The 15,624-nt window shown below is 49.7% G+C and overlaps 1 protein-coding gene across 1 annotated transcript; it reads right to left on the bottom strand.

Moving 5' to 3' along the window:
- Window positions 1-3,025: 3,025 nt before the first annotated feature.
- LRTM2 (leucine-rich repeats and transmembrane domains 2) lies at window positions 3,026-10,394 on the bottom strand. Its single transcript, XM_006862720.1, has 3 exons — window positions 10,281-10,394; window positions 6,831-7,421; window positions 3,026-3,519 (listed from the first exon to the last, which is right to left on the bottom strand). Exons 1-3 carry the CDS (start codon window positions 10,345-10,347, stop codon window positions 3,065-3,067), a joined length of 1,113 nt encoding a protein of 370 aa, XP_006862782.1. The 5' UTR covers window positions 10,348-10,394; the 3' UTR covers window positions 3,026-3,064.
- Between the last annotated feature and the right edge of the window lie 5,230 nt (window positions 10,395-15,624).

Genomic DNA, 15,624 nt, shown 5'->3' with positions numbered 1-15,624 from the left:
CTGAGTCCCATGGCCTCATAGCTGTAAACCCAGAATGCAGCTTGTCTGTCCAAGTCAGTCTTGAAAGTGCAAGCTGGTGGGCAACAGAGCTCCCCCATGTCAACAAACCCCATCCACCTCACCCAGGCTAATGAAACCCAGTGAGCGGAGTAGGCGTTTCTACCACTGTAGAGAGGCCTCACCCCACTCCTTTCTCACAGTGGAAGCCTGTGGGCAAATGCAGGTCTTGGACCACCTGGGTCCAGCTGGCCTCACTGCCAGGATGGATTCATGTCAAGCCAAGGCAGTTGAGCACCCCCAGGGCACAAGGTGGTTACCAGACCCTCAGCCTCACCTTCTTCCCTCCACAGTCACTGTGCTTCCCTAGTGAACCCCCTTGAACCTCCAGCATCTGTACTGCCAGGTTAGAGTGTGGATAAATGTTAAATAGTCCTCCTAGCGCTGGTCTACTCTGTCACAAACCTGACGCTCAGCTACAGAACCTTGTTTTAATCCAGGACTCTGCACCCCCACTTCTCTCCCAGCTGTACCCCAAAGTGAGGATCCAGGAGAGTTGCCCATCAGTCCTCTGGAGCTCTGTGCACCACGGTGATGTCTGATGATTGACAGCACTTTGTCCAGCTGTCTGGAGCAAGTTAAGGGGCAAGAATGATTCTCCCAGCACCTACATACCCTTTCCACCCAATGACACCAGGAAGTACATAGGAAAATACAGTCTTTATTGGTCTTCTGAAACAACAAACCAGAAATATAATTTTGCCTTTAAAAATCTGTCTCAGGCTGAAGATGCCACCGTTGACAATGCCCTCCCCTCCCCCCATTCCCTTTAGAAAATCCCCAGATCTCCTATCAGCCCACAAGCCAAAAGAAGAAGGAAGACTGTGTACCCCCAACTCACAGAGGAAACAAGTTATCTTGCCTTAGGCTTCATCTGATCAACCTGGTTGGAGAAATGACCTTCTCAAAGGCACCCCTTTCCCACAACTCCCCTCCAGGAGTGTGAAAGGGAGGGAGGGAGGAGCCTGCAAAAGGAGCTGGGCCAGCCCTGCCCTGCCTCAGACCCCTTACTTCAGTGCTCTGACTGGCTTCCTCCTGTGCCACCTCCAAGACTCCTATCTTGAAGAAACCAATCTGATGCCCTGTTGACCCTCTCTGAGCCTTGGGAATGCCAGACCTGGGTATTCACCCCCCATATCCGACTCACAGGAGGAGGGGGCAGACCTAGGAAGGGAGACTAGCCAATTGCCCAATTGATACTGACTCACAGTGACCCCATGTGTCAGAGTAGAACTGCACCAGAGAGCTTTCAAGGCCATGGTCTTTCAGAAGCAGATCTTCAGGCCTGTCTTCTGATATGCCTCCAACTTTCTGATTGGTAGCCAACCACGTTAATGGTTTGCACTAAACAAACTAAGCAAACAACCGATTGCTATCTAGTCAACTCCAATTGATGGCAACCCCAGGTATGACTGAAACCCTGCACAGCCTTCTCCTCATCCTCCTGTCTCTCCCATCCCTTAGGGATGCGTGGCAAGAATAGTACAGATAGGACCCTGGCCCAGTCTGTGGTTTGGATTCCAGTCCAGGTACAATTCAAAGCTTTGGGAACCAGTCTAAGCAGACAAAGTCTTCATCTTCAGGACATTCATCTTTAGGAAAAGGAAAGTCCATGACTTAAACCTTCAAACAAAACCTAGCCATCCTTTCCCAGTTCCTCAAGTCTGTCTGGGATATAATGGCAGGCAGTGAGCCTCACCTAGTACCACCATGGTCTCTGCTCACCTTCTTCCCAAAATGGTGCCACCCACCGCAGAGTATGACCCAGGCCCAGGGTCCTCCCCTTCTGCCCAAGGTCACAGGTCTGAAGATGCTGAAGATGGAGGGAATGAGAGCAACACAGTAGTGGTTCTCAGGCTGCAGGCTATAGGAGTGGGATTGGTGGGTGTCCCCACGGGGCCTGGCAGTGATGGTGTACTTAGGCAGCACTGAAGAAACACCCAGTGGGATGTGGTTGGGCTCACAGGAAGGAAGCTGCCATCCATGTATGCTGCAGCTGCAAGGCCTCTGGGCCGGTGTCCCTGGAAAACCCAGCAGGGTAGGTGTGAATGGGTTACCATGGTGACGGACAATCTCTTCAGCAGCACCACTCTGGCCCACTTTAGAACATCTCAAAGGAATCCTTGTTATTAGTTTGGGTTTCCCCCGTTGACTTGAGAAGGTTGCAGTAAGCAAGGGGTTCTATGGTCTAAGGGCTGGAGATCCAAGGGGAGAACATGTCTCCATTACCCCAAGCACTCATGGCTTCTGTCTCCATGTGTGCTCTTGTATGTGTGTGTGTGTATTTTTCCATCCATGTGATTGTGCTGGTGATGCTATGAGTTGGTATGAAAGTGGCTTAGTGAGTCCAGGAGAAGTGTGTCAGTGTGGTCTACAGTAGCTATAGGGTCATAGTGGCATCAGCCAGTGAACTAGATTATAATCACAGCATTGTGTTTCTAAGTGTTGGGTCCAGACAACATGACTGGTGAGTTTACAATGAGTACCAGCAATTGAGAACTGGTACTTTCACACTGTAAGGGGATCAAGGATACTTTTCTGACTTAGAAAAGAGTCACAGGAATCTCCTGGCCCCCATATCATTTTTCCTCCTGCCCCCTAAATGCAGATGAGGTAGGGATGAGCAAAAGGTAGGTAGAGCTACCCAGCTGTGACTACACCCAGGGCAGGGAGGACAACAGGGGAATGCTTGGCCCAGAGATCTCTTCTTGCACACACATCCTTCCTTCCCTGTGGTCAAAAGCTTTGGGAGATGCCCGAGATGGTCCAAAGAATTGGTGACCCCGTGAGGAGGAACAGTAGGAGACTCCAGCATACTGGCAGCTTCCAGGGAGACTTGGAGGAGCATTTGGCTCATGGAGACAGACACACTGGGTTGGAAATGGAATTAGACGTGGCCAGCATTGGGCTGAGGCAGGGACTGTGATGGAGGGAAGGGTCAGCCCTTACTGGAAGGATCCCCAGCACTCTCCCTGCCCTTCCTACCTGGGCCAAGTGGGGTGGACTCTCATGCCACAGAAGAGATCTGCTTCTGGTCTTCATGCTCGCCTTCTGGGTCACCCATCAATGGCTGGCGCTTCTTAAGCTCCCGATGGTATTTGGCCATGAGGGAGGCATAGATGCAGCCATAGGCAGCAGCCACTACCATCATGATGCACACGATGCCACACACGACTCCCGCAATGATCACTGTGCCAATGGCTCGCCGCACACTTACTGGCCGGTACCTCTGTTTCTGAGGACAGGCAGTGCTGGACTCTGGCTCAGGCTCAGCCCCAGGTTTGGGCTTAGCAGGCTCCAGGCTGGCCTTGGTGCAGGGTGGTCCAGGAATATCCAGCCCAGCTGAGCTGTTCTGGTCCTCCAGCTGGGAGCAGTAGTTGAACATTTCCATGGGGACCATGCGCATGTCCTTCCCCTTCAGCTCCTTGGGTAGGGTGCAGGCAAGCTGGTCCAGGCGCCCCCCTGCATCCAGAGAAGGAAAAAGGAGAAAGCAGACTGATCAGGCCTTCAGAACCTGGAGTCCTTCTCCCCATCCCCAGGTCCCCATAATGGAAAGACCTGCAGGCATAGTTTCTATCAGCAGTGTAGCCAATATGGAGTCACCATCTATAGCAGAGGAAGGAAAAAGGAAAACACACATTTACTGAGCCACATAGCATGGTAGGCGATTACATGTTTCACATCATTTAATCCTTGCACTCTTGTTAAGTTCTGCCGAGACAGTTCCACTCACAGCAACCCCATATAGAGTTTCTGAGGAGTGGCCAGTGTGAACCATTAACCTTCCGGTTAGCAATCCAGTGCTTATCTTACAGTGCCACACCAGGACTAGCCATGTGAAATGATTATCAAAATTATTCCCATGTTATAGGTAGGCACACAGCCATATCAATCAAGATTGCCCTCTCCAGAGTCAACTGATCCTCAGATTGTGAGGCAATGCTAATAACAAAAGTGCTCAGGATAGAACTGTCAGTGCAAAGAGAGAGCCTGGACTACAATTCTGTTCTCTGTGTTCCTGAATTGGGTTGCTCATTTCCTATCTGTGACCCTGGGCACTTCCCGTAACACAGTGTCTCGTCCCTCCAGGATTCTCTCAGAAACTGATAAAAGCCATTGCCACAGGCACTGATCTTCCATGGGGGATCTTTAATTTCCTAAGAGTACCTCCCTGGAGTAAGAAGAAAACAAATTAGACAAGCATATTTTCCTTTTCCCCTATGAGGGTAACCCACTGGACCCATCCATATTCACAAACATTCTAACTCTGAGTGCAAAGGCAACTTGGGAGGGAATTCTGGAGACAGGTGAGGAACAAATGAGAGGAAACTGGTAGGCAGGCTCTCCATCATGCCTTCATGGTGATGGTGAAGCCAGGCCTGACTGTGAGGAGACGCAGTTGTTGAGCAGAGTGGGTTTGGAGAGAGGGGATCTAAGGAGAACAATCTGCCTAGACATCCTCTAGGAAAGGAAAGTTGGATTTTTGCCATCTTTCAGCTTCCCATAAAATCTAGATCCAGGCAACAGATCACCTCTCTGAATGGCCCCAGGCTCCAGCCACTCCATCACTGACTGTTTCCTCTACCAGCCCAGCTGCCACAACTCCATCCAGAGCCATCCATCTTCCCTCAGGATGCTGATGAAAACATCCCAGAATTGTTTTTGAAGTAGCACAAGGTTATAAACAATTCTACTTCTTAAAAGGGTCTAGAAATACATATATTTTGACCCACGTTCCCATCCCGTGCCCCTTTGTGTTGGGACTTTGGTTCCTGATGATAGTATAACAAGACAAAGATGTTTCCTAAGGAAGAAACTACCCTGGAACCACTGAGCACCCTCATGACCCATAAAAAGTCTTATACCCAGTAATCAAGCATCCAGGACACCTTGTATAAGGCACAGTTCCTGGATGTTAAGAGGGGTTCACTCGCTTTTTCTGCTCAAAAGACCTGAGATTCAACCCTGGATATCTACCTTGTACAATTCATCTAACTTATTTAATTAATTATGAACTTTACTGTTGTTGTTAAGTGCCGTCCAATCAGTTTCAATTTGTAGTGACCTTGTATAGGTTTCTAAGGCTTTAAATCTTTGCAGGAGCAGAAAGCTTCATCTTTTTCCCACAGAGCATCTGGCGCCTCAAACCACCGACCTTCTGGTTCTCAGTCCAGTGCTTATTGTATGGAGCCCAGTTGTTAGAATATTGCCTAACTCAATAAATTGCAATAAGGATTCAAATGATAATGATATTTTTAAAAGTGGTAATTATACAACAAATATTGTCATGATGGATAGCATTTGTGTGGAGTTCTGGTGTGGTGCTGAAAGAGAAACACTCAATTGTAAGGTCAGTTTGAAACACAAGGTCGGCAGTTCAAGCTCACCAGCTGCTCCTTGGAAACCCTATACAGGGTCGCTATGAGTCAGAACTGACTCGTTGATACTGACCAACAACAGCAAGCATTTGTGTGGAACTTCATAGTTTATAAAGTGGTTTTAATTAACAAGTGAGAATATCGTGCAAATAATTGAGATTGTGGCTTAATATGAAACGAAGGTTGTAAGACTAAAAACAAGTATTATCACTATTTTTTATCACATATTTCATAGTTTTACTATTGATTCATTAATTCAGAAAATGTTCATTGAGCCTCTACTTTGTGTTAGGTACCAAACTGTGTTTTATTAAGTCCATTTAATATTTTAATGACAACTACTAGGAGTCCTAGTGTAGTGCTGTGGGCTAATGCATCAGACTGTAAAGTTGTTTGAACTGCAAGGTCAGTGGTTCAAGCTCACCAGCTGCTCCTTGGAAACTCTATACAGGGTCACTACGGGTCAGAATTGACTCGAGGGCACTTAACAACAGCAACAACAATTAGCAAATGAACAAATTTTATTAAGGATTTACTTTATGCTGGGCCCTTTTCAAGGTACTGTACAAGCATTACCTCATTTAATCCTCACAGTGTGAGACAGGTGTGGTTATCCTTCCCATTTTACAGGTGAGGATGTTGTCACAGAAAGGGGGTGATCAACTTTCTAGCAGTAACATCAATAATAGGAGGCAGATTCATGATTCAAACCCACTTCTAACCATACTGACTTCTCTTCCCTCTTTTTCTTTTTCATTTGATCATTTCATTAGTCATTATAGAATATTTCCAGGCTACAGAAAGGGGGAAGGGAAAGAAAGTTATACTAAAAGCATCTGACTTCTTATTAGAAGCTTTGATAAAAGCATTCTGAGGAGAGGAAGTTGGGATCCTCATCAAAATGGAAATTTGCTTTTTTTTTTTTCCTGTGTATTTCAATTATATCCCTCCCTCCTGTGGATATTTAAGAGATCACTGTATTATTTGTAAGAAGAGTGTTTCTTCCTCCTCCTTCCACCATGCCAGGGAAACCCAGAGGCATACCTGGTGGGCTGCAGAACCCAGAAAAATTAGACTGTGTCTTTAAGATCCCTCATTAAACCTACGTAACTGAGATCAGGTTACAGAGAATCAGTCTTCAAACAAAAGGAGGCTGGAAATGATACAGAGAAAAGAGAGAAGGAGGGAGGAAGGAGAGCAGCACCTAGGCACTCTGCCTAGCTGATAGGAAGGTTAATGGCTCATCATTTGGAGTTGAAACTGGTGAGTCTTCCAGCTCCGCTGGTAGAGCAGTACCTGACCTCATCCCTAGTTCAGCGCCCAGTCACCAGGAAAAAGTGTGGGACCCTGGGTGGTCCTCCAACCCTCACCCCCAGGCAGGTTGACTCTGCTCACCTCGGTAGGAGAACCATTCCACCCAATGCTTGAACTCACGCAGGTTACAGTCACATTCCCAGGGGTTATCCCCAACCTGCAGCAGCTGCAGGCTCACCAGGGGTTCAAACGTCAGCCGATCCAGGTTCTGCAAACGGTTGGAGCGCAGCGAGAGGGAGCGCAGGGTTGGGAGTCCATCGAAAAGCCCAGGGGGCAGCTGGGCCAGGCCATTGATGGACAAGTCCAGGTGGCGAAGCAGGGGAGAATGCTGCAGCAGGTCCCTGTCCAGGGTCCTGATGCTGTTATTGCGCAGCTGCAGCTCTGTCAGATTCGTCAGGTCCCCGAAAATGGAGCTGGGCAGCTGGTCCAGGAAGTTGTTGGACAGGTCCAACCTCTGCAGGCTGGACAGGTTGGTGAAAGCCCAGTTCGGCAGGGCACTCAACTTATTGTTCAAGAGCAACAGGGTTTGGGTGGCAGCAGGCAAGTCTGGGGGCACCGTGGTGAGTCCTAGTCCACTGCAGTCTACCTCCAGACTGCGACTGTCGCACTTACAGGAGAAAGGACAGGGAGAAAGGGCCTCCACAGCATACAGGGTGATCCAGCAGGTGATCCCTGGCAGAGGGACACAGGTAGAAAGAAAGCAATTGGCCTCAGGTTACCACCTCCTGCTTCTAGTTCCTCCTTTCTAGTTCATAGCATAATGGCGCTTGACTTCATCTCCTTCTGATGCAAGCCATAATCAATGCACAGATATTTATTGAGCACATAAAAAGATCATTAGCAAATCCATATTAATGGACATCACACGGTATCAATGGAACTCCTACTCTCATAGTACAGCTGGCAAAGAAATCACTCTAGTGGACAATGATTCTGCAGACTCCTCTTCCTGATCCACATTCATGGACCCTCCCATCGAAGAGCTCCTTGAGAGCCCGGTTCCACTGGCACTATAGGTATTAACAGAATGAGGGATATCATCAAGCATGTCAGAAGCCTGCTTCCCACTCTCTTCTCCCAAGATCACTTCCAGGAGAAAGATGTTCTCTTTCCAAAAGAAAATAGCATGCTGATGGTTCATTCCTCTTTCTATCAGTCCCCTCAAAGTTCCCAGCTTCACTGGACTAAGATATTCTCTGCACAGAAAGGGGGCACTCCTAACCGCGCCCTGTACAACCTCCCAACTACTGTCAAATTTCCATGAACCCCAGATCCAGAATAGAGCCAGTAACTTAATGTGAGGATCAGGAACCCAAGCCCATCTAGTATTCTACTCTGGTGAGCACTCTGGGAATGACAAGGATAAGATGCATCACTTTACTTACACATTGAAGAACACTGGGACATGGGGCCACTGGAAATCATGGGACATAGGACAAGATTCATATTTATTGTCATCCTGAAGTCATCCATAACCTTAATCTGAGCTCTGGTTCCTATGGGCTGTAGGACCGTATTTTCATAAAGGATCTATTAGCAGTATTTCTTTCCCAGCCCCATCTTTTGCACAGATCCCACTGGAATAGCAAGTGTGGGGTCCATTCTGTGGAAGGGCAGTAGAAGTGATCCTCAGAGAACAAACACAAAAGAGCAGCTAATTCCATTGTTGAGTAGCCTTTTCTAACAGCGATCTCAAAATCTTCCTTAACTGTCCTCCTGAACACCAGAGAAGCCTGCTCATTGTAAAGAGGGAAAGGGATGAGTTCAAGATAGCTCAGTCCCACTAGGTTAGGTGGCCAATGTCAGTCCCACCAAACCTAAAGGAAAGTCCCCAGCTGGGTGGATGGTGGAGAGGTTCAGACCCCAGATCACTGCCCACTTGGTTCCACTCAGAGAACCAGTAGCCACCCTGATCTGGGTCCCTAGAAGATATAGACTTGAGTCTCTGCTCTGCTAGGTGTCTGGTGTCCCAAAGGGCAGGGCTTGGACAGGAGGATTGATGACAGCTGAGAGACACTGCAAGGCTGACACCTGAGCCTCTTCACTCCTGATGGGAAATGAGCACAGTCATGGTAGTGGAAGCCAATTGGAGATCCACTCTGTCCATCTGGGGTCACTTGCTACTACCTCTCACCCTCTAACCCCTATGAGCCCACCTGTGGTCAGGTCAGCCTGACCCATACTACCCCTTATGCCATTTGATCATCAATAATCTTCAATTTTACTTCTCTTGGGAAGAAATTTAACTTCTCCATCTTCCTTCTCAAATGGATCAACATAACTAGATGCCACTATCTCCCACCTCCCACCCCCAGAAATAAACTGAAAGCAGAGCAAGAAGAAAGCATTTTGAAAAGAGTAACTCCCTGCCTTCCCCCACCTGGAAATCCAGAGTGGCAGCAAAGCTCTGGTGACAAGAAAACATAATCCTGTATTGCAAGGTGTTGAATGATCCTAGAATGAGGCTGAAAGGGGATCTGAGTTGCTCAGGGATCATCCAGGCTCACAGGATGAATAATTCAGTCTGCCTATGTTGTAGGGCATCTGGATCAGAGGACTAGCTGTGGTGAGAGAAGTCCCGCACAATAAAGTCCCTCTGGACCATTTCTTGCCTCTTACCATGTAGCCTTACACAAACCAGATCACACTGACCTTTTCCTGTACCTCATGGAAGAGAGTTCTCTGGGCTTCTTCACAATCTCAGTGTTTACCTAATTCACATAAAGTCCTTTTTATGAGAAATGTAGGGCCTCAGTTTCCCCATGTACAGAATATGATGTTGGGCTAGATCTCTAAAGCCCCTGCCAACCCATATCCCAAAAGCCCACTAGTTCCTTCTATGTTTTAGTTGGGAAAACTGAAACATAGCCTAAGAGAGGTCTCCAAGTTCCCTCAGCTAATGGCTGGGCCAAGATGAGAGCAGCATTCCCCATTAGAGCATCAGGGGACCACCAGTAAGAGGTAAGGGACAGATAGCCTTCCTCTGCTCCAGCCAGTTTGTTAAACAAATTCTGGACAAGCTTGGACATCACCTTGTTGTTGTTGTTGTTAAGTGCCATCGAGTCGGTTCCGACCCATAGCGACCCTGTACAGGGTTTCCAAGGGTGTAAATCTTTATGGGAGTAGAAAGCCTCATCTATCTCCTGCGGAGCGGCTGGTAGTTTCGAACCGCTGACCTTAAGGTTCACAGCCCGATTCGTAACCACTACGCTACCAGAGCTCCTTGGACATCCCCTAGTATATTTAAAACTCAGGAAGGATGAGCATGAGGAAGAGATTAGCAGATTTTACCTGGGGAGATAGAACCAGCTGCCATGACCTCCCAGCTCCTGGTCTAACCACTAAAGCTTGTGGCAGTAGCTCTTCCTTTGGCTGCATGGATGCCAGTCCCATGGGCAGGAGGGCAGAGGTAGATCTGATTTCTCAGAGCAAGGCCTTGCATATTCCTCCCTGCAGCCCTGGATACAGCATCCACACCATGTTGATCACCACCACCACCCTGTCCCCCTCCTCCTGGCCAGGCATACTCACAGGAGATCTGCCTCCACTGCAGGGCAAGCCTGGTCCTCTGCTCGGAGCTGCTGCCCAGCGCCAGCATGGTGCTGAGTCCCACGGCTCTCACTGCCCTGCACCTCTGGGGAGAGAGGAGCCCCTGGTGCGTGTGGCCTGTCAGTCCTGAGAGAGAGAGGGAGCACTGAGAAGTAGGCAGTGGAGGTCTCCTTCCAGCCCAGGGGTTAGGGAGAGGACCCGGTGTCTCTTTACACTCTTTGTAGCTCCCAGCTCCTGTTCTGCTCAGTTAGGATTCCCTGGGGAGGAAGGACAAGGGGAGCAGAACAAGAGAAGCAAGAAACCCAGAGCCTCTTTCAGGTGGGTGGGGCTGGAGGCAGGGATTTCCACCAAGAGCCCGCATTGTGCTGAGCTCTGGGTTGTAGGATGCAGGCACTGTCCCTACCCCTTGCCTCTCCCTGTCTTATTGCCTCTCTGGTGTCACAGGTGGGACATGGAGGGGCATCGCTCTTCAGTAGCAGAGTGTGGTCACAGGCACCAGCTAGCACCTGCTCCCTCTCACCACAGCCCCATGGCTCCTCTTACTTACCATGGGCCCTGAGGAGACAGTGGTAGGGCCCTTCTCTGGGTCTGCAGGTCAGCCGCTGGGTGTCCCCCTCGTTCCCCCTCCCCTGCCGCCTTAGAGGTGAGTCTCAATGCTCCGTCTCCCAGCAGGTCTATAATAAGACTCATCAGCTCCAGGGTTCATGCTGCAGCAGCTGCTCACACTGGAGAGACAGAGACATGGAGGGAGCGGGTGAGAGCACAGAGCAAAGGAAGGGGGGAACCGTGAGGGGAGGCAGGAAGCAGACTCCTCTTTCCATGGGGAGAAAGGAAAACTTGTCCTTTCTAGGGTCCCAGGGCTTGCCCTGCCCAGTAATGATTCATAAGTGTCCCCCCATCTCCCTCCCGATGAGCTCAAGAGCAATGGGCTGCAAGTCAAGCCTCCATTCCCGTCCCTCCTTCCAGGGGTGAGGGGGTGCTGTAGTGCTGCTCCTGCCGCTGGCACAGGGCCAAGTGGGGAATGAGTTGGGGGAGTCCTAGCTGATACCCCCATCTCCCTCCCAGCTCCCCAATGAGCATGCCCAAGCTCACTCCTCTCACCCCACTGCTTCTGGCTGGCTCTCAGAGTTTGACCTTCCTTGGCTGCCAAATTTGTTCCCTGGTAATTCCTGGTTGCACCTCGTTGCACCTCTCCCCCTTCCATAGGCCTGTTTAATTCTGGCAGCCTGAGGAGCCAATGGCAGAGTTAAGCTGACAGCTGAGGAGGTGGATCGAGCTACCGGGAAGCTTGAGTGTTCAGCTCAGAAACCTCCTCAGCTTCCAAAGAAGCTGGTTTCCCCTCAGGCACTAGGCTCCTGCTGTGGCTCCTGTCGCCTCTCTCCTCTCCCCCTCTCCCCACCCCTCCACCACCTCTTCATTTTCTCCTTCCCCCCACAGCCACTACACACACACAACCCTTCCCAGTGACAGAGCCACCATGGCGGCCTGGCTGGCTGTGCACAGACGGGAACACAACCCCCGACAGGATCCAGGATTGTCAGTTTTGCTCCCAGCAAGGGCACCCTGCTTAGGAAGGGGGTGGCCCTGGGCCTGCTGCTCTGGGCTCTGTCTCTCTCCTCCCCTTGCCTCCACTTGGTGAAGTTGCACAGGCCAATTTCAGGGGCTTGTTGGTGAGGTCACAGGAACCTCAGCTCTTTGCCTCTTGGCTGACACAAAGGCAGGAGGTGGGAGCTGCCCTGGTCCCCACACCACCTTTGGGATTGAGCCCGAGGCCCCAGGTGAAAAATGGAGGAGAGTGTAGAGCAGTGTAAGCCCATCTTTCTCCAACAACTCTCCCATGGCCCAGGCTCCTGACTCAGATTCTCAGAGTGAGAAGGGCACTGGGTTCGAATCCTTAGCTTCATAACCTTGGACAAACCACTCGAACTCTTTGGGTCCCCACGTTCTTACCTCTGGAATTGATGACCATGACACTTGCTCTGAGGAACATTTTAATTAAGGAAAGAAATGAGCATTTACATTTACAAATTTACAAATTTTCTTAGGAGGTAATCTAGGTGAATGCTCCTAGCTTGGACTTGAGCACCTGACAGCTGAGAAGACAGTAAGTAGCTCCAGAAGGTCTTAGAAACCTCTCTTTCTCTTACTGACCCGTGACCTCTGAGCCTGCCAGGCCATGGACTACCAAGGACTTGCTCACTGTAGGGGGCATATTTCTGCCCCTCCCACACATGACTTCACAGCCTGCCTGTGATCAGGGACAGCCGTGTCCACCCTCTCTCTGTCCTTCAGACCCTAACCATAACACAATCTCCCTTAGTCCAGCAAGAGCCCTGTATCAAGAGCTCACCACATCAGTGCACTATTAGGCAGGTCAAAGGCCACCAAGGCACAGAGAGGATGGTTAACTTGCTCAAGGTCACACCATAGGTCAAGGATTGGGTGAAAGACTTTTGAACAGGCTGCCTGTTGATTGTCACCTAGCAATGGACCCTGCAGGAAGGTGCTTATGTGTGCAGAGTGGGATGTACATATGGGCCTCCCAGACACGTGCTAGGAACTCCGTACATAGCACGTGATAAAAACACACTCCCCCAGAGGGCTGTGCAGTTAAGCAAGTGCTGATACATGCACATCTGCACACACACTCATGAGCTTGTACACACACACACTCACACATTCACACACTTGCATGCACACTCACTCACACACACACATATGGACATTCATCCTTAGACACCAAAGAGTAGGCAACAGAGCCAAAAAGCCTCCCAGCTCCGGAACGCTCCAAGTCACAGATGTCCAGAGATATGCTTCCAGCTTAGAAACAAGGTTTAGAGAAAACCCCTCCTGGGCAGTCCCTAACCCAGGAACTTTCCTGTGCTTAGGAGCAGATGGAGGCTGCAGACATACCCAGATTTCTGCTCCCACTCTCCCTGGCTTCCTCCAGGGAGACAGCTGGTGGAGAAGCACTCCCACCCAAGCTCAGCTCCTATTTCTACCTGAGGCTCCTGTCCTCCCTTCAGGACACCTCACCCTACCCATTTTCATCCCGAAGTGTCACCTAGAGCAGTAAAGGACCCAAGGATTGAGCAGCAAACAGCCAATCAGAGAAGGTGGTCTAGAGGACAGGTCCATGCCCTTGAGCAGATGTCCCCTGTCCAAGTCCAATCAAAGTGCAGGCCTTGTCTTCAGAGGTGGCAGGACACTGCTGACCTTGGTATCCTCTGGAGAAATGTGATAAAAAAAAAAACTATCCCCTTGCAGAGATAGATACCCTGAGTTCTCTGGGGTAGTTGAACTTGCCTCCATCAGGAAGTTCCTTCTTGAGCTTCCTACTAGGTATCAGAGTCTGTCTAATGACAAGTGTGGGAGGACAGGCTTGCCCAGCAGAGGACAAATCATAAATGGGGTGGCACCATGAAGGTGGTACAGAGAGATAGGCAGACGGACCCAGCACTTCCTAGTTCTTAGCCCTCTACCCACCTATACACCTTCAACCAAAGGACCCTTCCCACCCCATGAAGAATCTAGCCTCATTAGGAAAGGGGGTGACCTACATTGGGAAGCTTGGAGAGCAATTGCTGCAGCAGGCACTGGTCCACTCCTAAAATGAATTAACATCATCTGGGAGTAAAGACCCTACCCAGGTGGAAACTGGGGGACAGAAGCAGAGTGGGGGGACCTGTCAGGAAAATCCCCCACCTCCAAGTCCAGCAACCTCATCAGCTTTGAGCTGCTCAAACCTGCTCCCCCCATGTTTGCCTAGCTTTTTGCCCCAGTCCGAGAGATAAGCCAGAGGGAAGGGCTGGGCCCCAGAAAGCTCCCTGGGCCTCCTTCACTGAGCTCTGGAGAGAACCAGGATAGAAAATGAATCCTAGGGAGCTAACAACAGTCCAGTGAGAAACTCAATGGCCAGAACCACAGGGCTTTGTGCTCTGGCCCTGGCTACTGCAAGTGTGTTGGTCCCTGGACCTGCAGCACGAGCCTCACCTGGGAGCTTGTTAGAAATGCAGACTCTCAGGCCCCATCCCACACCAACTAAGTCAGACTCTGCAGTTTAACAGCATCCTTGGGTAGCTGGTATCTATAGTTGAGTTCCAGAATCCCTAGATTGGATCCCTTCTCACATCTTAGCAGACACTCAACTTAAAAAGCTCACTGCCATCAAGTCAATTCTGACTCATAGTGACTCCCACAAAGCCATAGTGGTTCTGGGTATTGAGTTTCTCACTGGACTGTTCCAACTCACAGTGATCCTGCATAGGGTTTCCAAAGAGCAGCTGGTGAGTTTGAACTGCCGATCTTAGGGCTAAAACCAACCTTTCGGTCTGGAACATTATCCTACAGCACCACAGAAAGCCTCCTATTTCTCCCTGGGAGCAGCTGGTGGATTTGAACAGCCTATCTTGTAGTTAAGCCATCCTGTGCTTATCCTACAACGCCACACCAGGGCTCCAATACTTCTCAAATAAAATAAAATTTAAAAGCATTGGCCAAGCGTAGAACTGCCCCACAGAAGGTTTCCAAGGCTGTAAATCTTTATGGGAGTAGACAGCCTTATCTTTCTCCTGAGGAGAGACTGGTGTGTTCAAACCTCTAACCTTTTGGTTAGCAGCCCAATGAGTCACCAACAATCCTGTCTGGCACCTTCCAGAAAGGGGCAAATAGCCACACGTGAGGCCGTGGTCATCAGGCTCCTGAGCCAGACACCAGCCAGAAAAAAACATTGACTGGGTCAGCCTGAGCATGCGCTGCCCAGCTGACTGGGCCCTGGGTGGGTAGGACAAATACTGATGGTAGTACCTCCCTCATGGTGCCTGTATACAGGAAGAAGCAAATACCACAGTCACAAAAACCTAGAGCGTTCTTAACCCTCAGGTCAACTCTCTGAAGCTAATCATGTTATTAATATCATTTTACAGATGGGAGAAACTGAGGCACAGGATGTTAAGCAAATAGAAGAAGGCAGCTATGCGCCTAAGCAGTCTGGTGTCAAAACCCCTAACTCAGCTGCCTCTCTAGGGCTTCTAAGTCTGTTCTGTTACATGTAGAGGCTCCTGGTATAGACAGGCAGGGCAGGAAGAGGGGAATGCAACCTTTCCTTGTACACCACTTTACAGTTTACATGGTATTTTCGCATCCACATCTTATCCGAGCTGAAAGGACAGGTGTTCTTCTCCCCATCCTTCTAATGAGAAGTCAAATGCTTTGTAACTGTCAAGTCTTCTCCTCCCAGTCTCCCTTCTTTCCAATAATATCACAGATTTGGTAGATGAAGTGTCCTGAAAGGCCAAGATCTTACCTGTGGGTGGAGGGAGAGGGG

The sequence above is a fragment of the Chrysochloris asiatica genome, unplaced genomic scaffold, assembly GCF_000296735.1.
Source record: "Chrysochloris asiatica unplaced genomic scaffold, ChrAsi1.0 scaffold00050, whole genome shotgun sequence".
NCBI classification, from domain to species: domain Eukaryota; kingdom Metazoa; phylum Chordata; class Mammalia; order Afrosoricida; family Chrysochloridae; genus Chrysochloris; species Chrysochloris asiatica.
The sequence above is the reverse complement of the archived record's forward strand: the minus strand, read 5'-3'. Positions and strand labels throughout refer to the sequence as shown.